The 22,981-nt window shown below is 32.9% G+C and overlaps 1 protein-coding gene across 1 annotated transcript in view; it reads right to left on the bottom strand.

Moving 5' to 3' along the window:
* Positions 1-22,981, bottom strand: part of LOC140451472 (UDP-glycosyltransferase UGT5-like) — a 46,323-nt gene that overhangs the window by 5,102 nt on the left and 18,240 nt on the right. The window contains exons 2-5 of the mRNA XM_072545294.1: positions 17,290-17,488; positions 7,437-7,669; positions 4,521-4,886; positions 1,442-1,661 (exon numbers count right to left, since the gene is read on the bottom strand). Of these exons, the coding sequence (XP_072401395.1) occupies positions 1,442-1,661; positions 4,521-4,886; positions 7,437-7,669; positions 17,290-17,488 (1,018 nt within the window). The remainder of the gene's footprint in view (positions 1-1,441; positions 1,662-4,520; positions 4,887-7,436; positions 7,670-17,289; positions 17,489-22,981) is intronic.

Raw genomic sequence — 22,981 nt, 5'->3', positions numbered from 1 at the left:
TAGAAATCCCAACTAAATTTAATGTAGAAGAAGATAAATTTTTAAATTCATAAATCTGATACAAAAGTTACTTATTATCTACTTTTAGGTAAAGCTAGTAAAAAATGGCTAGAACTCTTTTTGAAACGAAGACCTGAAATTTCAATTAGAAAAGCTGAGAACATCTCAATTGCACGAGCTTTAGGAATGTCCAAAGAAACAGTCGATAACTACTTTTCTGATCTCGAGAGAATTATGACCGAATATAATTTTTATGATAGACCCGGACACATATTTAATACTGACGAAACAGGATTACAACTGAATACTAGAGAAGGTCAAGTCGATTGCGAGAGGGATCAGGCAAGGATAAGTCTTGTCTCCGACGCTTTTCAACGTCTACTCACATGTCATATCCAGAAAAGTCTTTTGGGAAAGAAAAGAAGGAATAAGAATTGGTGGAGAAATCGTAAACACCATGAGATTTGCAGATGACACGGTAATTATGGCCGAGAGTAAAGAAGAACTACAAACTTTACTAGATGCAATAAATAGTGAATGCATTCAAATGGGACTTGATATGAACGAATATGATTGAATAATGAACGACTAACCCTTGGTGAACAGCAAATAGAGAAAGTGACAAAATATAAATATCTGGGAGCTTACATCAACACAGAATTAGATCCAGACCAAGAAATCAGGGTACGAATAAAAATGGCAAGGTCAGCGTCCTTAAAATTCAAGCAATTGTTCTGTGACAAAATTCTGAATACTGCGCTGAGACTGACATTTGTTGAATGTTACGTCTGGTCCCAACCATTATACGGGTTAGAAACATGGACATTAAAAGCGTAAATAGGTAAGAAGCTTGAAGCCTTTGAACTTTGGATATACCGAAGAATGTTGAGAACTGCATGGACTGCCAGGGTCACTAATGAGGAAGTGCTGAGAAGAATGGGTCGAGACAAAAAATTGTTGAGAACAATAAAAGTACGCAAGGCTGCATACCTTGGACACATAATGAGGAATAATAAATATAGTCTTCTGCAGGTCATCATGCAGGGTAGAGTCGATGGCGAAAATGGGAATAGGTAGAAAGAGGAAAACATGACTGTGAAATATTCGACACTGGACAAACATGACTGTAGACAAATTTTTCCACGTTGTAAAAGACAGAGAAACTTTTAGAAATGTGGTCGTCAACCTCCGTTAGTGGGAACGGCATAAGAAGAAGCATGTAGCGATGTTGTATTAATTGTTTTACACTGTTTAAAACCTGCTTTATCATTTTCATTTCCTCTATCACGTTTCCTCTTTTTCAGATCCTTTTCACTCAGTTCATAACATCTTTAGCGTGTTTTGGTAACACTATTTTGCAGGCACATGAAATTATTAAATTTTCCCTTTTTGGTCCCAAAATTTAATTAAACCTTTAAGCTCGTAAAAAGCTAATACTTACTTGGGATTATTGATCAATTCGTTTAACGACTTTTCAAAAGTCTCTTCGGTTAAGTCGGCAAAATTAAGTTTTATACCATAACCTTTTCTAGCGGATTCTTCAATATTTTTCATCTGGTCCCAAAAGATCGGCATGCCCAATATGGGCACCCCATGATATATGGCCTCAATAGTACCGAGTAAACCTCCATGTCCAATGAATCCTATTACGTTTGGATGAGCTGAAACAATGAAACGAATTATTAAATAGAAAGAATAAATATTGCAATCTTCATTATCCCTTTGTCCCTTTAAACATTTACTTTAGACTTATTTCCTTAATATCACATTAATTGTTACATTCATTGCATATTGCTATGGTTTATATTTTTTGTTAGTTACTTAATGAATAAAAATAATTTTGTTATATTATCACTCAATACTCAATACTTATTTCTACTTACAAAAATTGAGTTTAAGTATAGGGAATGCCATATAAAAATGAAAGAATATCATAAATACAATATTTCTAAAAAATAAAAATATAGAGTGATATAGAGATTTAAAAAAATTGAGAAAATCGTACTTTTGTTTTGTCTTCTTCTTCTTAGAGTGCCGTCTCCCTACGGAGGTTGGCAATCGTAATGGCTATTTTTATTTTTGAGCTTTCTGCTCTAAACAAATCAATCGATCTGCATTGATACCAATCACGTAGATTCTTCAACCATGAGTTCTGCCTTCGGCCAACAGATTTTCTTTCTTCTTCTGAAGATCTTTTCCCTTATATTTCCTTCTTTCTTCCATCTGTAATAGTATTTCTTCTGTCATCCACTGTTTTTTAGCCTCTGACCTATTTTGTATCAAACTTTCTTGAGTTGGTTTCAGTAATGTGTCTTTTATATTATACCACTTTTTCTTTACATCCATAATTTGTTTGTTGTCAGTTAGTGTTTTTTGCATATTAACATTCACATTATTTTTAAATTCGTTTTTTATTTCTTCGTTTTTTAGCATTCTTATATTAATTTTTGGTTGTTGTTTTCTGAGTACTATTCTTTTTAATTTTATTTTCACGTCAGCAACCAATGGATTGTGGTCTGAGTTAACATCTGCTCCAGGATAAGTTTTAACTGAGGTTATAGTTTTTATATCTGCTATTTACGAGTATAAAGTCTATCTGGTTTATGACAATGTGGTTTTCTGTATGCGATAGTCTTCTCTTAGGAAGCTGAAACCAATTATTAGAAATTACCATATTCTTTTCTTGGCAGAATTCTGAGCCGTTCTCCTCTCTCGTTTCTAGTTCCTAATCCGAACTATCCAATTATATTTTCAACTGTACCTACTCCAATGTTTACATTAAAGTCTCCTAAAATGTAAGTAATATCCCTAGATTTTGTTAACTTGATTGTATTGTGCAATTCTGAATAAGACTTCGATCTCATCTTCGGCCTTATTAACTGTGGGAGCATAGACTTGGATCACATTATTATTACAGTTCCGTGCTGGAATTTTTAGCATTATTATTCTTTCTGAGATTTGAATCACACCTAGCACTGATTTTCTAATAGTGTAGCTTATGATGATACTCCGTATCGATGATCAGTTTTGTCTCCTCCAGTGTAATAAATATTGTGGTTATTTATTGATATCTCTCCATTTCCTGACCATTGTATATCGCTAACCCCAAGTACATCCATTTTTTATCTGAGATAATTGTGTATTTCTTTTGGTTGTCCTCCCCTGCCGGATTTTGGTCTCCACATGGATTACCATAATCAAAAATGTCTCTTGTGCAAATAGTGTTAGCCATTATAATTTATACTAGAGATGTCATCAGGGACCTTTAATGCAGTGGTTTCTCGTTTCCTTCTGCAATCTGATGCCGTTGACCACTTTCTTCCGCCTTCGAGACCAATTTCTCAGTCTCAGGACAACAGAGTATCCTTCCACTTACTAGCTCATCCGCCCTAAGCCGTTGGCCAGTAAATGGTGGATTGCTTATCCCGACCATTTGTTTTATAGTTCACCCTATATACAAATTTTTGTTAATAATTTCAATTAAACTTAATTTAAAAACTGCAGTATTATGTTTACTTTATTATATAAAATAAATAATTGTTTATGCATTACTTCTCTATATACATGATGTTGATTTCATTGGGATTTTGAAATAAAAATGGTCATAACTTAGATATTTTATACAGTAATGAAAAAGCAAATATTATGAGAACAGGAATTAGGAAAGAAATAAAATATGAAAAAATATAAAGGGTGCCCCACTTAAAAAAACGTATGTTTGCTATACCACGTAGTTTGTAATCACCCTGTGGAATTTCACCCTGTATGTATATATATATATATATATATATATATATATATATATATATATATATAAGAGTAAGAAAAAAGAAGTACTTGTGACTCGTTTGGAAAAATATATAAATGTTTTTAATGGGCTGGAGTCAATAAAAGAGGCTATTGGTTAACTATTTAATATCTCGAGCTTTCAATTGTGTTTACAATTCTTATCAAAAGCAATTTTTATAAACGAAACTAATTTTATTTGGTGAGTTAACAAAAAAATGTTTTTCTTTATAGTTCAACTTTGTAAGATATTTTGTCTTTCTTATCTTACAAAGTTGAACTATAAAGAAAAACATTTTTTTGTTAACTCACCAAATAAAATTAGTTTCGTTTATAAAAATTGCTTTTTTTATTTTATTTTAGCAATTTTTATTAACAAAACTAATTTTATTTGGTGAGTTAACAAAAAAATGTTTTTCTTTATAGTTTAACTTTGTAAGATATTTTGTCTTTTTTAGCAGCTCTTGATAAGAATTGTAAACACAATTGAAAGCTCGAGATATTAAATAGTTAACCAATAGCCCTTTTTATATGACATTAAAAACATTTATATATTATATATATATATATATATATATATATATATATATATATATATATATATATATATATATATATATATATATATATATATATACATCATTTATAAACTTCTTAACATTGGATTGTTTCTCAAGTGAGTACTAAATGGATTTAAAACATTCTCCGAATATTAACTCCCAAATTGTACATACCTAAGACGTCCTTTTGAGGTAACCAGCTAGAAATCATCACATTATCACTCTTCTCTGGAAGGTCTGTCTCAAATTTCCAAAGAACCTTCTGTTTGATTTTCGAAAAAGCCTTTAAAATTGCCCGCCTTTTCGCTGGTTCAAAGTCAGAGCTCTTTAGATTGGATCCCATACTGAAAATAATTGCTCCATCTTTGGCGCTGTCTAAAAAGTCTTTAAGATTTTTTGGCAGAGGTTCTGGATCGGTGACGTGGTAACCTCCGATTTCCTTGATGTTCTGTTGTAAGGGCATGGCATCTATCAAACTAACGTGGGAGGTGATAAGTATGAGGCTGGCATTGTACAAAATTGAATTTAGGTCGGGGGCATCTAAAAAAGATAAAATATTTTAAAAAAAATAAAAACAAAATTAATTACTTTCAGTTTTAACCTATCATATTCTCTTCTTAAAACATTTGAAAATATGTGTGTGTAATGGCATTACAAAAGTCCAATTTTACTAAAAATTGGACAAAGTTTCTATTAAAAGAAGAAACGTTGTAAGTTTTGAAATATTGGCTGACTGAGGAAACGTTTTCAAATTATTTTAGACCTTCGGTTTTCTGTTTTCTCTTCTGGTCTCTCGTTCCCGTTTCTAGACTTAATATTTCTCTCCTATATTGAGCTTTTAAACTCCTCCTAATAATGTCTGGTTTGGTCTTTCTCTTTTTCTTTTTTCGACTGTAGGTATCCATTTTAGTATTTGCTTAGAAAGTCGTCTTTCATCCATTCTTTATATATGGTTATACCAAAGGAGCTGTTTGCATTCAATTTCTTCGACTATAAGTGTGACTCTCTTCGTTGTAGTATTGGTCTTTTGAAGATGGAGCTTCACCATAAATCAATTTCTAATGATATTAAATGACGTTCTTAACTAGCTTCACAACTCGGTCCTAGATAAATCGGCTACATCATCCTTCCATCTTTTTCTGGGGCGGACGACTGATCTTCTACCGTCTGGTCTCTTAAAAAACACTGTCTTTACCACTATGTCTTACTCTGATCATACCACATGACCTGCTCATCTTATCCGGTTAGCTTTTATATGTCTGACAAACTTTTCAGTACCATAAAGAGATACCAATTCAACATTGTAGCGCCTTCTTCACACTCCTGTTAATTCATCCCTTTGGGGTCCAAATATTATTATTCATTTATGAAGAGAAGAATCTATTAGGTAAAAATGATAAAAAATAAGAAAGATGCAAACTTCATAATAACTTTTCTGGAGTAAACAGCATTTTTCAGAGTTTGAGACCAACTTTTTCTGGACCAGTTGCCGTCCAGATGTAGAAGGTTGGTGTAAAAAATGCGATTTATGTAACGGGTAAAAAGGTCCTAGACCAAGAATAGTAAAATGAACCTTTTAAACGAGTCAATTTCCGACGAAACAGAGACGAAACAAGTATGAATGCAATGAATTATTTTATTAAATGACCTGAAATTCCACCCCTTAGTAATTAAAAAGGAAGTAACTCTAAGGTTACTACAAATAAAGTTTCTTTAGAGTTACATTCTGATTAAGGAGGAAATTTTGAATCAGAATGACAAGAATTAATGAATTTATTATTGAACAGTACGACATTCTTAGAAAGTCTATAGAGTGTGCTAGTTTAGTTCAATATAGAATTTATACTGGAGATGTAAGACCAATTCGTCAAGCTCGGCTAAACTAACCATTTGCTGGAAAAAAGGAATTGAAAATATAATACAAAACATGATAAATGCTTATCGAAAAAGCTTTGAGCCCCTAGTGTTCACCAATGGTAACTAAGAAAGACGAATCTACTTGCTTTTGTGTAGACTACAGAAGGTTAAACCAGGTTACACAAAAAGGCAGTAATTTATTGCCACTAATAGATGATACACTAAACACTGTATTAGATACGAAATTTGTTTCGACCCAAGATTTAGTTTTATTGGCAGTTTAAATAGAGCCTAATAATTGAGACAAAACAGCTTTTTTAACTATCCGTGGTCTCTACTGGTTCCTGGTTCTACAATATGGTCTTTGTAATGCTCTAGCCACGTTTGAAGGTCTGTTGGAGATAGTTTTAAGAGGAGGGGTATTAGACCTGGAAAACGTATCTAGTATGTCTTGACGATATAATGATTATGTCCATTAAGTTTTAGCGTATGTGGATGATCTTATTTTAATTACAATGATAACCACTAAATTAAAAGAAATTTTTAATACATTATAGAGAAAAGCTAGAGAGTATGGATTATAATTAAATCAGGAAAAAACAAAATATATTTTGAACATTTGGGACACTTCTTTAAGCTATCTAACCATACTAAGGGTTATAATTTTAAAATTTTTGGACGATTTGATTACTTAGGACTAACAGTAACAAATAGTAATGGAAAGAGCCGAGAAATCGTAACAAGAATATTCAGATGTAGTAAGTATGTTGAGGGTTTAACTGAGCTGTTAAGGTTAGAGAAAATGTCTAGAGCTGCAAAAATAAGACTATATACAAGCTTAATGCAAGGGAGATCTCGTTACTTGTCAAGATATGGAGATAAAACTAAATATATGGGAGTAAAAGATGCTTAAAAGAATGTACAGAGTTAAAAAAAAGAAGAATGTCTAATAAAGAAGAAGTAACAATGAATGAATAAATACAAATACATGATCAATTAAGAAATAAAGAGGAATCTACAAAAAATCTGATAAACACGCTGGTAAAAAAGAAGAAGTCACCGAAGAAAATGGCTGAAGTCTATATAAGAAGGTCCAAAATTGTTAAGGATACAAGATTGAAAAATCTAATACGTGACAAGAAAGACATAGAAATAAAATGAAACAAATTATTGAATCTTTAGATCTCCAAGACCTGTTATTGTTCAACAAAAATGTCTATACATAATACTGACCTGGAAAAACTCGTTTTAGTAATTCGTTTTGCGCCGGAATAAACTTCGTATGCATGAAAATTTCCCCTAGAATAAATCGGTAAGTGTTCGACAATCGTTCCCAGTAGTTCATTTCAGCGTCATAGTTTCCCAAAATGCTTGGTACGTATGACGGTGGAGCTAGATTTCCTACGAGGTAGTTGTTCATCATGCTCATGGGCCCAGGAGATAAAACAACCAATGGGCAGTTGAACCTGAAAGAAGTATTGGTAGGTAGATTTATATTAAGGTAATGATACTTTTAACATATTAATATATATCACAATTCAATTATTTTCAGAGAGTCTTCGCGGACTGTAACTTTGCACAGAAATATCTCTATATATAAAAATCTCGTATCACCATGTTTGTCCAAGCTAATATTCAAAAACCACTAAACCGATTGCAATAATATTTTGTGAAAGTATATTTTTTGGTCCAACTTAGGAGATAAGCTGAAGTTAATCTAGCCTAAACAGGTTTGGACAATCAATAAATCCATGTATGATCTTATATATAAATATAACTCCTGACATATCACGACGATTTTTGAGTGAAAGTAAAGATAACTGTTGTTCGATACGGAAATAATCATGATTTTCAATAGTAGTGTTGACATGGTAAGCACAATATCCCAAAAATATATGCTGGATTCTTTCTATAACATCAATATTCTTCTGAAAATAGGGTGATCAAATCACTGAACAGTATTCCAAAATAGTTCTAACTAAGCAACAAAACACTAATCTTGTTGAACTAGTAGAGAAATACTTGCAATTCCTAGTAACTAAACCAAGAAGTTTAAATGCCTTTATTGAAATTGAGTTTATATGGTCACAAAAAGTAAGCTTCGCAACGAAAATAATAGTATAGCTTGCTCCAATTTTATTGTGTTTACAAGAAAAACTTATAAAACAACATTTTTTTACATTTAAGTGGAGTTTGTTCTGATTGCTTACATTTTTTAGTCGGTCTAAGTCATCTTGTAAAAAGGTTTGATCTTTTAAGATATCTATAACTTTCCAAAATTTCAAGTCATCTGCTACACATTAGACATTTGCTATTTAGGAAACAAGAAATGTTGTCGTTAACCAAGATATTAAAAAGAAATGGTGAAGGGTGGCTTCTTTGAGGAACTTCAGCTGTTACTGAGATACTGTCAGACACATGACAACCTATCCTGACTTTTTGACTTCTCTCATATGTAGAGATTTTAATTCATTCAACAAACCTAACATTTACCTGACCTTAATTAATTTGCCCAAAAGTATTTGGTGATCTGCACGATCAAATGCTTTGGAAAAATCTGTGTATATTGCATCTACCTGTTTACGGTCTTCCATATGAGATAATATATCAGATTGATAGCTTACCAAGTTTGTTGCAGTGAATGTTTTGCTATGAAAACCATGTTTTGATTTAGATTAAGCCTTTACATAACCAAGAAAATTGCGTTGCTATAAGACAGTCAAATAGCTTAGGGATTGCAGAGTGTATACAAATGCTACAATAATTTTCAATGCTATCATTCTGACCATTTTAAAATATAGGAACAGCATAACTTTCTTTCCATGAAGACGGAAACATAGAGGTTTTCAGAGATATCTTAAACAATATGGCAAATGACATTATAAGGGTACAGATACACTTTTTTAATAACAAATTAGGTACTCCATCTGAGCCAGCAGTAAGCTTATTGGACAGCTCATTAAAAAGCCATTATGCCATTAAAAATATCAGTCATGGTAATTTTAGGACAAATATTTGTACTAAGATTTCTATTTATTTGATGAATGGGTACGTAAAGGTTATTGTTATTTGGTGAATACACAGTTTGGAAGAAGTTTACAAATTAATTAGTTATGTCTTAACTATTTGTTGCAGATTGGACTTGATAAAATAAGGAGTTAAGTAGGTTATGACTAGATCGCTTATCATTGATATACTGTGAAAATGATTGTGGATCCTTTTTTAGGTCAGTATCTATACCTTTAATGTAATTGCTAAAGCAAATTTCAGACAGTTGTTTATATTCAGCTCTTAGGGTGAAAAATCTAATGTAGTCATCATCTGAACGATTATTAACATAAATATAGTGAGCATATTTTCTCTTCAGAGTCAGTTTTTCTAAGATTAGCAGAGAACCACTTCGGAAAAGTTGAAGTTCTATATTTCTACAATTCACTTCATACTGACAATCATCAATGGTAACGTGATAGAACAAGTGGAAAAATATCAATACTTGGGAACTTTGATCAATGAAACCAATGATCATACTGCAGAAATAAATAGGCGAATGGTGATTACCAGAGCAGTATTTATACAAATGAAGCATAAAGTGCAGAAATCTTAATTTGAAAATCAGGGTTTGTACCGTTCGATGTTATATATTTTTAATGTTATTGTCTGGAGCTGAGACTTAAGTATTTAAAAGTTGGGCATTTTAAAAAAAATCGAGACTTAAACTCTGATTATATTGCAGAGATTTATAAAAATATCATGAACTAATTAGATTATAAATAAAGAAGTGTTGGTAAAGAAACAGAACTAATCACCTCTATACAAACACGACAAATAGAATACCTAGGCCGCCTGATGTGCGGTCTTTATATAGGGAAAGATTCAAGAAAGAAGATCTGTTGGCCGAAAGCAGAATTCTTGGTTGAAGAATCTACGTGATTGGTATCAATGCAAATTGATTGATTTGTTTAGAGCAGCAAGTTTAAAAAATAAAATTAGCTATTATGATTACCAACCTCCGTAGGTATAAAAGTACTCTAAGAAGGAAAATGAAATTAAATTTCATTTATTGTTTAAGTGAGTAATACAATATTATGCAGCTTCATTATATAAAATATGTTTCTCAAATTGTTGTAATATTGCAACGCCACTGCAAAGCTGTACTCGATAAAATATTTCTTGAAACCACTAGATTTTAAACCAGCTGTACATTGTTTCATTTATTACATGTTTATATGCATATCTACGTAATTTAAGGTAAACATTGCCTTCGCCTAACTACTCCGTTATTATAGTGTTTGATTGTTTGGGACCAATTTGCTATAATAGATACTAATGTCTCAATTACTAATTATTTAAAATACATGTCGTAGATATAGCTGTCAATTATTTTATAAAACTTTTCCTTACAATTTAAAAACAAAACATTTTATGATGACACATAATGATGGTAAATATTCCTAATAGTTTAATTATTGATTGTGGATTGTTTAGCTTTATAAACTACGTAATTATTTTCTTTTATATTATCTGCTATAAACAAACCAAAATTACTGTATATTATTAAAAACAGTTCTTTTATAATTTATAATTATTAAAGAACTGAGAATAAACAGTCGGTAAAAAGCAAATTGAAAGTTTTACAGGAGAGCAAACAGACTGCATGTTATCAGGCAAAATTAAAATTCTTTAGAACTTAAAACTTAGGAGCTACCAGCATCGTATTAGTTAATAAACAGTAAAATTGGTACATTTTTTTTAGTTTTGCTGTAACTAATTTTGAAAAAATATACAAATTAACACGTTGGCTGCCGCAACACATTAATCTTTTGTTGGTATACGATACAAACCATATCAGGCCCCGGTATCAGGTATTGCATTGCGTTATTGTTCAAGGGTAAGTATATGACCTCTTGTCCCACGACGGCCATCTTGAAAATGTGGAGAAAAGTGTTTTTACGCTGTATCTCGTAAACTTTAATGCAGTATCATAAAGGGTTTTGCAATGAATCATTTTCATTACAAATTGACTATTCGTAAAGCTGCGGCCACAACGGCGCACCGCACATCGCATAGTACAACGCACAGCACCATACCCCGTACCTAGCTTAGCCTTTGCTTTGCACATTAGTGGCCGTATTGGCGCACCGTGCACCGCACATTTATTTGGTAATGATAATGAAAATATACAGGTTCCCCCTGGAAGGCTCAATAATGAAGCAAAATGGATACGAGAAAACTTTAAATTATTTCTGTAGTCATTAAAATATAATTTATTATACATTTTTATTGTTTTATTTACCTGTTGTTTCACATTCCTCTGCCACTTCTTTCCACAGTTTTGATAAAACCAAACTATTGTGGTGGCTTTTGCTTTTTTGTTCCAAATTGTTTCACGAATAAACACACAACTAATAATTAATTTGTCTTTATCCATCCCTAGAATAATCACTGTGCGAAGTGCGAAGATCAGAAAATACTAAGCTCAATTTACGTAGGCGAGGCGTTGGTACCCAGCCATGTGCGAAGGAAGGAGCGGTGCGTCGTTGTGGCCACGCACATTTACGGCAATGCTTGTATTTACTTTGCTTCAGCGAGGCTATGGTCAAGGCTAGGTGCGGTGCGATGTCTTGTGCGCCGTTGTGGCCGCCACTTAAGAATACTACAGTGCTAGTCAAAAGTCCGTTCCCCCCTCGTATCTTTTGAACGATTATTGTTATAATAGTGAAATTTGGAGGGAGGTAATAAACATGCGTAGGCTTCTCAACTAGTCATAACTGGTGACGTAATAGTGACAGATGACGTTACAGCGCCACTGTGACAGATAATTTTAAATGGAGTCTTATGGCAAGTGATACCTCGTTTGAAAGGTATTGAAAATACCTATTCAGTCATAATAATTTTGTTTGAGTTTAAGCTCATTTTGATGAATAAATTAAATAAATAATAAAAATGTAGTTTTGCATTTGATTAATAAATATTAAAACCTCCGCCTCTGGTTACTTGTCGAAAAGTTGACGTTTTTCAATTCTCTTATTGTTTTTACGTCAACGTCAGCTTTTTGACAATTAACCAGAGGCGAACGTGAGAATATTTATTAGTTAAATGCGAAACTACAGTTATTTTAATGTACCTATTTAATCATACTAATTTTGTTTGGATTTAAGATGATTTTGACTAATAAATTAAATAAATACTAAAATTCTAGTTTGGCATTTAATTAATAAAAATTCTAACGCCGCCTTTGGTTATTTGTCAAAAAAGTTGACGTTTATCAATTCTCTAGTCGTTATTAGTTTGCAAAAGCGTTTATACCTGAATATTTAGTTTCTGTTTCTGCTTAGTTTAGTCAAGTTGTTTTTAGTTAATATTTAGTTTAATTATTGTTTAACGAGACGTTTAAATTTTTACAAAGGCAGAATGGTGCGTACTGTAGCCGACAAAGTAGGAGCTGTGTTACTAATATGTGAATGTGGAAATAATTTCTATGCAGCGGAACGTCTTTTTAATGAGAGGTACCCCGATCGCCCTATATCGAGATCTTATTTGGGAAAGCTTCTTCGGACGTTTAAACAAACAGGTAGTGTTCAAGATGTCAAACGATCTGGTCGACCAACAATTAGTGTTGACAAAAAAATTGATATAATATCAGAAATGGTAGTGAACCCTACGTCTTCTACAGCCCAAGTTGCATCTATCTATGAAATCAGTCAAAAGACAGTGCACCGAGTGTTGGCTGAAAACAAATTTCATCCATACAAATTGTGTACCAATTCATCCATACAAATTGTGTACCAACTTTCAGATGATGACCCCGACCGAAGACTAGAATTCTGTGAAAATATGTCCAATAAAATTAATCAACAGCCCGATTACATAAAAACAATTTGTTTTAGTGACGAAAGTACTTTTTTTCTCAATGGAAATGTTAACATACACTATGTGAGGTATTGGAGTGAAACAAATCCTCACGTCTTTCGTGAAACACATACTCAATTATCAAAAAAAAACAAATGTTTGGGCAGGTATTTTGGGAAACCACATAGTTGGGCTTGTTTTTCTTAATACTAACTTAACGGGTAAAGTGTATCTGGAGATGTTACAAAATGCAATTGAACCATTAATAGGTACTTGAAATTCTGGAGGATAATCCAGATTAATTCGGCACCTTGGAAATAACGTTTCAACAAGATGGTGCTCCTGTACACCATTATGGTGCAGTAAGACGTTACTTAGATGACGAATATCGTGGTAGATGGATTGGACTACGAGGTACTGTATCCAAAACATCCAATAGGTTATAAAAAAAATTGTGGCTTAACCGCATATAAACAGATATTTAACTCGACACAATCCACATAAAAACAGGTTCAGACTCTTTTCTATATTTTAATTGAGAAAATAAATAAAAAAGGAGTATTTTAAAACACTCGTGGACAAAGAAAATTTACATTATATTACGAAACAATGTTACACATTGTGCAAATTCCAAAAATAATCTATAGTTTAAATACTCGAAATACGCCAATTCAATAATGAGTTAAATTGAATGTTTTTGGTATTCATACAATTCTTACCTTCTTTTTTATTAATAAATATAAAATATGTTGTAAATGTAAATGTGTAAAACGTATATTAGCTGCAAGGTAATAAATATACAGTTTTATTTTAACCTCTTAAAATGAAAAAGTCGATATAAAAAGACAAAGAAATTAATACCACTAAAATACTACAAGAAGTTGTTAAGCTATTTGTTTGGGCTGTTAGGCCGTTGTCTTCTGAGATTAGTTCTCGACGCGACGTTTCGCCAACACTAGGGGTTGGCATCTTCTGGAGATCTTACTGCTTCGCTTGTACGCTGAAACTGACGCCGCGTTGTACTGCTTCAGAAGATCTCCAGAAGATGCCAACCCCTAGTGTTGGCGAAACATCGAGAATTAATCTCAGAAGACAACGGCCTATAGTTTATTTTTATGAACGAGAGAGTAATTAGCATAATTTTAACTGGTAGCTCCGACCACTCCATGGGTGTGCTCAAGATTAATTGAAAAATTACTTTGAATAATTGTAAAAAATAAATGAATTATTTCAGTGTTATAAAGTGTTATGTGTATGTAAACAAAAGTGACCTCTTTTATCACACACTACATTAGAACTGACTGGCCTACATTAAAAAGGGTTTTAAAAAATTCACATTTTTTTTAATTTTTAAAAATTACAAAAGAGAAAAAGAGTTTTTAAAACCGTCTAAGGTATGTTAAATAGATGAATAAAAATATTAATATAAAACTTACAGCTACTTGTTACAAATCCAAATCAGATTCAGAAGATGAACTTTCAGAACCAAGATTTATAATAACTGGCTCGATCATTTTATCAGTAATATTGTCCAGCTTCCACATTTTTTCCTCTTCTTTAATAGTCTGATTTACTGCCTTTTCCCAGTTTTCAGGTTTTACATTATTTACGGCCTCCAAAAACAACTGTTTAACATCATGATTTTTAAAAGTGGTATTTTTTCTTGAAACTTCACTCTTTATCTGTGCCCATACCAGTTCAATCGGGTTTAATTCACAATGATATGGTGGAGATCTAAGTACTGTCATTCCACGATTTTTGGCAATTTCATCAATTTCGTATTTTTTAAATTTTTCTTTATGAAGGGCACACAACGAATAAAGTTCCTTTCTTATAGATCCGGGATGGTACGTAATATTTTTTGAACTCAGCCAATTCTGCAAGTCTTTTTTTAACCACTTGGTTGTGGGCAGTCCTTCTATAAGTCTGGAGTGATAACTTGCATTATCCATTACTATTACACAGTTCTTAGGAAGAAGATCTATCATTTGTTCGAACCATTCTTGAAAGACATCAGCGTTCATGTCTTCATGGTAGTCACCGGTACGAGTTGATTCAAAAGTTAATAAACCACCTTCAACAAAACCGTCTGAACTGCCAATGTGTACTATTATCAGCCTGCATCCCTTTCCTGATGGTGGGTTTAAACCAGTAGATAAGTTATTTACAAAAGCGTGCCTTTGACTTGTAACAGTTTCATCCTGCCAAAATTTATTTGGTGTATGACCCTCGTTGATCCATGTTTCATCAAGATAAAATATTTTTCTTTTTTGGTTTCTCATTTCCTTTATGGTTCTTAGAAAATGTCTTCTCCATATGACAATATCGCTTCTTTCTAATAAAATAGACTTTATGGGATTCTTTTTCCAGCGGAAGCCTATTTCTTTTAAAAGTTTCCATAACGTACTTCGACTCATTTCTGGGTAATCCTTATCATCTCGAACTGAGACAAGAACTTTATCCAATGTTGGAAATTCTTGTCTAAAGAAGAATTCATGCACTTTCCGTCGAAGTCCTTCTTTAAAATGATATTCTATTTGAAATTTTGGTTTCCCTGGAGCATTACGTGGCATTTGAAAACTACCACATTTCTCTTCTTTAATAACTCTGTAAATCGTAGATTTCCCAACACCAAGTGTACTGCTAACTAACTCAACGGTCTCATCAACACTTTCACATAAACGTTTGTCTGTAAATGATTTAAAACAATTAAATATTAATGTTTTTTCATTAACTGTTAGAGGACCAATTTTTCCTACTTTTAGTGAACTGTTAAGAATTTTGAATACGCAACTTGGACCTTCCTATATACAAAATGGAAAAACCCACTATCATATTTTCTGTGGAATAAGTTTAGAAGGTAATTATCTAGTCAATTACTGTCGTAGATTCCTGGAATTAAAGAATTAAATGTTTGATTGTTGAAACCCTTACTTCTTGGAATGCACTCATTTCAGATAAAATAAAACGTTTTATTTTATCTAAAGAATTAAACTTTATTTTGCAAATAGGCAAAGAATTAAACTTTATTTTGCAAATAGATAAAATAAAACGTTTTATTTTATCTAAAGAATTAAACTTTATTTTGCAAATAGGTAGCTACTTATTAAACTTTTATTGGTTATATATAACGAATAAAATAAACATCTTACATTTCTTGCAAATTCATTAGTACCTGTTAACCTCCATCACTCCGACACTGGCAACCTTATTTAGGCATTAGTAACCCTCACAACTATTGTATTTTATTCTGCTCCAACCTTTATACCTGGTGGTCATAGTCAATTTAAAATTGTTTTCCTATATACTTCTGTAAACTTGTTGACAAATATCTGTTTTTCATTGAGTCACCCGTATCAACAGTTTAGGGATTTGCATACATAATTTATTGTTTTACTACTCTCTCATACATAAAAATACACTATAACAGCCCGAACAAACAGTTCAACAAGTTAGACGATGGACGTGAAAACCTAACTCATTTTATCAGTACAAGAAGTATTTAAACAGAAGTTACTACCATTACTAGATATAATTATTATTATTGGTGGTTTGAATACGAAAATTGGTAAAGGGAGGAGTACTAATAGGGAAGAAAGATTAAAACTGTTTGTAAAAGAAGAAAAATTTGGAATAGTAAATACATTCTTCAGACTACCACCAAGACGCTTGTATTCCTTGTTTCTCCGCAAGATCAACTAGGAAACGTAGTAATACGGAATCAAATTGAATATTTGATGGTGAACCAGAGATTCCGTAATGGATGCCTATCAGTTAAAAGTTACCCTGGTGTTGATACATCGTCAGATCACGTTTCTTTTGTTGGTAAATTTAGGTGAATTTATGATGATTATAAAAAAGAATAGTAACAAAAAATGTGACATGAAAACACTAAAATGTAAGGAATCCAAAGAGACAGTCGCGCGGATTCTTTCAGAGAAGATAAGTAACATGGAGCAAACATATAATGCAGAAGAATGACTCCAGAATATATTTGGAACCTGTATCAAGATAAGAGAAAAATATCTGATAGAAAAACTAGAAAAGAGGAATAGTTGGATGAATGAAATTTCCGAAATTTCAACTTCCGACTGGTATATGAACTAGAAAAAGCTTCTTTTTTTAGGACTGACTTAGACTTTTTTAAGAACAAAGCATTTACTTAACACCTGAAACAATACCAATTCCTCCAATAACATTGTATGGTTAATGCTGATAATTACGTAAAACAACTTACCTATGATGAAATATCGTCGCTGCGTCATTAATAAAATGCTCCATCACGACAAGATCAAATTCCTGATTGGAGTGCCATAATTCTTGTACCTCAGGAGCGGTCAGTACGTACTCTGTATAGACAACACCTAGATCTTGAATCCATTCTAATTGGCCCCAAAAGTTCATCTGTCCAAACTCTGACAAAGTGGATTGGAAACCTAAAACAAACTAGTATTTGTAATACTGAAGGTACTAGCCGTTTTTATTATGTTGTGTTTTTAAAATAATGCTATAAGAATAAATGCATAAGATTTGGATCTCTAAGACAGCCTCTTTTTCTTCTTCTTCTTCGTCTAGCCATTCACGTCCACATCTGAACATAAGCCTCTTCAAGTCTTCCTTTCCATTGTTTTTTATTGTACGCTACTTGTAGCCAATTTTTCCCGGCAGTCCTTTTCAGATCATCTGTCCATCTCATAGGAGGTCTGCCTCTGGGTCTTTTGTGTTGGTATGGTCTCCAGGATAAAATTGATCTGTGCCATTTGTTTAGATCGCTCCTAGCTACATGTCCAGCGTATTCCCATTTCAACTTTAATGATTTTTGCACCACATCGGTGACTTTGGTTTTCTGTCTTATCCATGTGTTTGTTTTCTTGTCCTTAAGTGATATACCTAGCATTGCTCTTTCCATCGCGTGTTGAGTGACTCTAAGTATATTCATATTCTTTTTTGTGATTGTCCATGTTTGTGCCGCATAAGTTAATATCGGAATAATGCATGCATCAAAAACTTTAGATCTAAGATGTAATTGAATTTGTTGATTTCTGAGTATATAGTTCAGTTTACCGAATGCTGCCCAAGCTAACTTTTTTCTTCTTTTTATTTCTTCAGTTTGAATTTCCCTATTTAGTATTATTTTTTGTCCTAAGTATATATATTCTTCAACTTTTTCTATAACTTTATCGTTTATTATTGTCACGGTGTCTTCGAAGTGCATGACTTTTGTTTTGTTTAAATTCATTTTCAGTCCTATTTTAGAAGATTCGGTATGTAGTTCTAAAAGCATGGTTTGCATTTCTTGTAGGTCAGTAGCTATCAGGATTATGTCATCTGCAAATCGTAGATTACTGAGGTATCGGCCATTGATGTTTATTCCCTTATATTTCCAATTTAGGTTTTTAAAAACGTCCTCCAAAACTAAGGTGAACAGTTTGGGTGATAAAGTATCTCCCTGTTTGACTCCCCTGTTTAATGGTACAGGGTTCGTGTGTTCATTTTCATTTAGGTAGTATGTAGCTGTAGCTTGGTTCATAGTTTCTTTTATTAAGTTAATATATCTGCTGTCTATTCTACAATTTTGTATTGCGTTTATTACGGCCGTGTGTTCTATGGTATCGAAAGCTTTTTCGTAGTCTACAAATGCTAGGAAAACTGGAAACTTGTATTCGTTACATTTTTCTATTAATATTTTTGTGGTTAACAGGTGATCGGAAGTTGAATAGCCTTTTCTAAAACCTGCCTGTTCATATGGTTGGTATTCGTCTAATTTCCTTGTTAGTCGAGTAGTTATGACTTTGGTGAGTATTTTAAACAAGTGTGACAGTAGGCTGATGGGTCTGTAGTTTTCCAATTTTCGACTATCACCTTTCTTGTGTAATAAGATTACTTTAGAGTTGTTCCAGCTCTTAGGGACTTTGCCCTGATGTAAACAACTGTCCACAAGCTTAGTTACAATTGCAATTAGTTCCTTACCTCCTTCTAATATCATATCTGTGGTAATATTATCTTCTCCTGCAGCCTAACAGTACCAAAATCACAGAAGGAATAATCTAACTAGAAACTTTGAAGAAATTTACAAAATCCTAACGTACACGTAAACTCATGACCAATTAAAATAAATGCAATCAAAGAATTTGGAAATAGACCTGGAGAGATTTGCAAACTAATCACTGGCCTACCTGTGCCCCGTGACAGTTAAAGACCACAAAATGACCTTTGGCCATTTCTAAATGCCAGAAAAGGAACTTGGAGCATTTTTATGCATTCTGTTAAATTAAAAATGCTCGCCAATGATGCCATGAAGTGTAGAACTTTTGCGCGTATAGAAAATTAAGTTTTTCGTTTTCTATGCAATTGTTGCACATTCAAGTTTTTATATTGACCTATTTTTCAAATATGTTAAATTTACCAAAGTGGCTTCTTCTTCTTTTTCTTTTTATGTAGACATGCCTGTTTCTTTTTCAATGTGCCTCCAGAAATTGCCATTCCATTGTTTTCGTAGTCTTCCAACTGATCTTCTTCTTATTGTGGAACCATCTCTTGCCGTCTTTACTACTCTATTTGTTGTCATTCGGCTTATATGATCGTTCCATTCTACTCTTCTATTTCTTATCCAATCCTTGATGTTGACTTGCATTTAAGTCGTGTATCTGTACTTCTAGCTCTGTGCCATAGTGTTTTACCATCAATTTTTCTTAGTGTTTTTATCTCTGTTGGTTCTATATTCTTTTTGTCCTCTCTGTGCCATGTCGTGTTACTACCGTGTACGTCAATATTGATCTGATGACTGTTTTGTAAATTCTGTCTTTAATTTCTTTCCCGATATTTTTATTTGTCCATATTGTTTCATTTAAGCAGTTTGAGGCTCTGTTTGTTCTACTCAGTTGATCTTTCACTTTTTTTTGAGCTTTCCGTGGCTAGATAATGTAATGCCTGGATATTTAAACTCCATCACTTGTTCTATTATCTGGTCTTTCAGCTCTAATTTACGTCTTAGGAAATTTGCTGTTATAACCATGCATTTTATCTTTTTTGTGAAAGTTAACATGTTAAAATTTGTGACGGTGATATTAAATTGGTGCAGCATACGTTGTAAATCATTTTCACTTTGAGATAGTAGTTTTGCGTCGTCTGCCTAGCAGATAATTTTTGTTTTTCTCCTATTTGGTATCCCTATTTAATTCTTACTTTTTTTATTATTTCATTCATAATCAGTTTAAAAAGTAGAGGACTCATGGAACCCCCTTGTATTATACCTTTGCCAGCTTCAATAGGGTCAGTTAGTTCATCTTTTATTTTTACTTTTATTGTGTTGTTTTGATAGATATTTTCCATCGTTTTAATTATTTCTAAAGAAATTTCTCTATTCAATCTACATAAAAAGGTAGGAATTACAAAGGAAGAAATATTGTATGCACTAAAGAACACCAGAAACGGAAAAAGCCCGGGGAAAGATTAACTGCCTATTGATATCCTTAAAATAATAGAAAATGAGTACATGGATGTCTTCTTAAAGTTTTTTAATGAAATTTATCAGTCGGGTGAGATACCCAATGAATGGTTGACCTCAACATTTATTTGTCTTCCAAAAAAGAAAAATTCTAGAGAATGCACTGACCACCACACAACAAGCCTGATGCCTTACAGACTTAAAATGTTTTTAAAGATCATCCATAAACGCATTTACCAAATACTTGATATGGATATTGAAGAAACCCAATTTGGATTCCGTAGACGCGTAGGTACCCGTGAAGCTCTCTTTGCATTCAGCGTACTAATCCAGAGCTGCTTTAATGTGAAATAAGATAATATATAATAGTCTCCCGTTTTATACCGCTTCGCGGCTTTGGGAGTTTAGCAGGGTAGTCTACTATATCTAGGGCCTACGGTATACAAGGAAGGTAACATGGCCAGTGCTACGCTTCAACCGCCTATTATTACCCCTGGTTTTCCCCAGGGTACTCATTTTATTCAGGCTGAGTCGACCTGGGGCCTATAGACATTTTTAAAAATGTCTAGTTGTTCTTGCCGGTAGTAGGATTCGAACTCCGGACCACCGGCATGCGAGGCAAGCATCCTACCGCTTGCGCTACGCAGGCCCTAGTGAAATAAGATGCGTACGTCTATTTCATAGATTACAACAAGTAATGGACGTCCTCAAAGCAAAACAATTACAATACAATGACCTTCGAATTATAACATATCTACATTACAAACAGCAGGCACATATACGCAATAATAAACACACATCAGAAAAGTTGGAAATTAAAAGAGGAGTGCGACAGAGGTGTGTATTGTCACCACTACCATTCAATAGATACTCTGAAAAAATTATGAAAAGAGCTCTTGAGAGAGAAACAGCGGGAATAAAGGTCAATGTTGTCTTTTGCAAAATTTGATCCCGGCGACAGATTGTCGCGAAGGTAAGATAACAAGTCCCGGCCACGGCTTATCTTGAAGATATCTGGCTGAAATCAATCCTCATGTCGGAAAAGACATTCTGTTTCAAAACGTCAAACTAACAGCATGGGTTAACAGTAATATATTTGTAATATTTATTTTTATTTCATTATTACAAACAATTAAGTTTCTTTATATTTTTATATTTACGTTTACATAGAAGTAATAAACAGTTTCATTTACGGTCTTGAGTTCTTTACTAAAACCACGGGAAGTCCTAATAATATTAACCAACAAGTAACTGGAAGAATTGAAGATTCCGATTTCTACTGGACAGTTACCATCAGTAATCCATCATAGATTTTTGTCCACATGTTATTGAATGTATATTTGTGTTGGTCTTTGTGGTCAAAAAATATGTTTCTTCATTCTTATCTTTGTTAGAATTCTTTTTAATATACATTGACACTCTTTGGCCAAACAAGGCAACACCTTGTTTGGCCCTCTTTTCTTTGGCTACTCCACTGCAGAGTAGTATGTATTTACCTAATTTTGATTGTCCTTTTCCTTAGTTTTTTGTTTCCTGTAGAGCGCAAATGTCTATTTGTTTCTCTTTCAGCACTTGGGTTATGTCTTGGTCCATTGAGTTGAACAACCTGATATTCCATGTAATTTTTATCTGGATTTTGGATATTTCTCGCTTGTTTTATTTCTTGCCGTGCTCATCTTCATAGTATCAATTTTGTTTCGAGGATGTACATTGTTTCTTTGAGCAATATTCGTTTTTATGATTGGTAAGTTGCTAACCTTGCCAATCACCCTCCATATTTTATCCGGGCTTGAGACCGGCTGTGGTAACCGCTCAATCCCCCCTGCAATTACCCTAGGAAGGGTTTACAAAGTGTCAAAAATCGCATATTATTTTCAAAAAAACTTAATAAAGCCAAAATGGTAACACTTATTTTGTTCAAAAAATTAATGATAAATTAAAAATGTAATGCAAATGAAATAGCGGACTATTTTCGGTATAATTGCCAATAGCATACGCTTAAACATATTTTTATTAAAAAGTTCCCTATCCAAAACCTACGCAGAATTTTCTCATCTTAAATCCATTTAGATTGTTAGATATAATATATCAATTACCTTTTAAAGCCATTTGCTTAAAATGACTTTTGAATTTAATAAAGTACCACATAAACAAGAAGTGTAATAGGTAACAGGCAATTTTCCGTATTAGAAACTAGTGGCTTAAGGCAAAAAAGGTGATTTTACCTATCTGGGGTGATCAGTTTACAAGTCTCCAAAGGATGCCTTGGAGGGTCTAATAATTATATGGGGAGTTATAAAGTGATGAGTTTGTACAAGTTCAAATCTTAAACGGGGAGATTTTCGAGAATTTATCCCTTAAATAAACATTGAACTATCAATTAATCAAAGATAGATAATAGACTAAATTTTAACAATAAAACAGATTTTGAATAAATCTCCCCAAAACAGTGTTTCGTTATTTTGTGGAGCACTGTATTAAA

Source organism: Diabrotica undecimpunctata, chromosome 9 (genome assembly GCF_040954645.1).
Source record: "Diabrotica undecimpunctata isolate CICGRU chromosome 9, icDiaUnde3, whole genome shotgun sequence".
Lineage (NCBI taxonomy): Eukaryota > Metazoa > Arthropoda > Insecta > Coleoptera > Chrysomelidae > Diabrotica > Diabrotica undecimpunctata.
The sequence above is the reverse complement of the archived record's forward strand: the minus strand, read 5'-3'. Positions and strand labels throughout refer to the sequence as shown.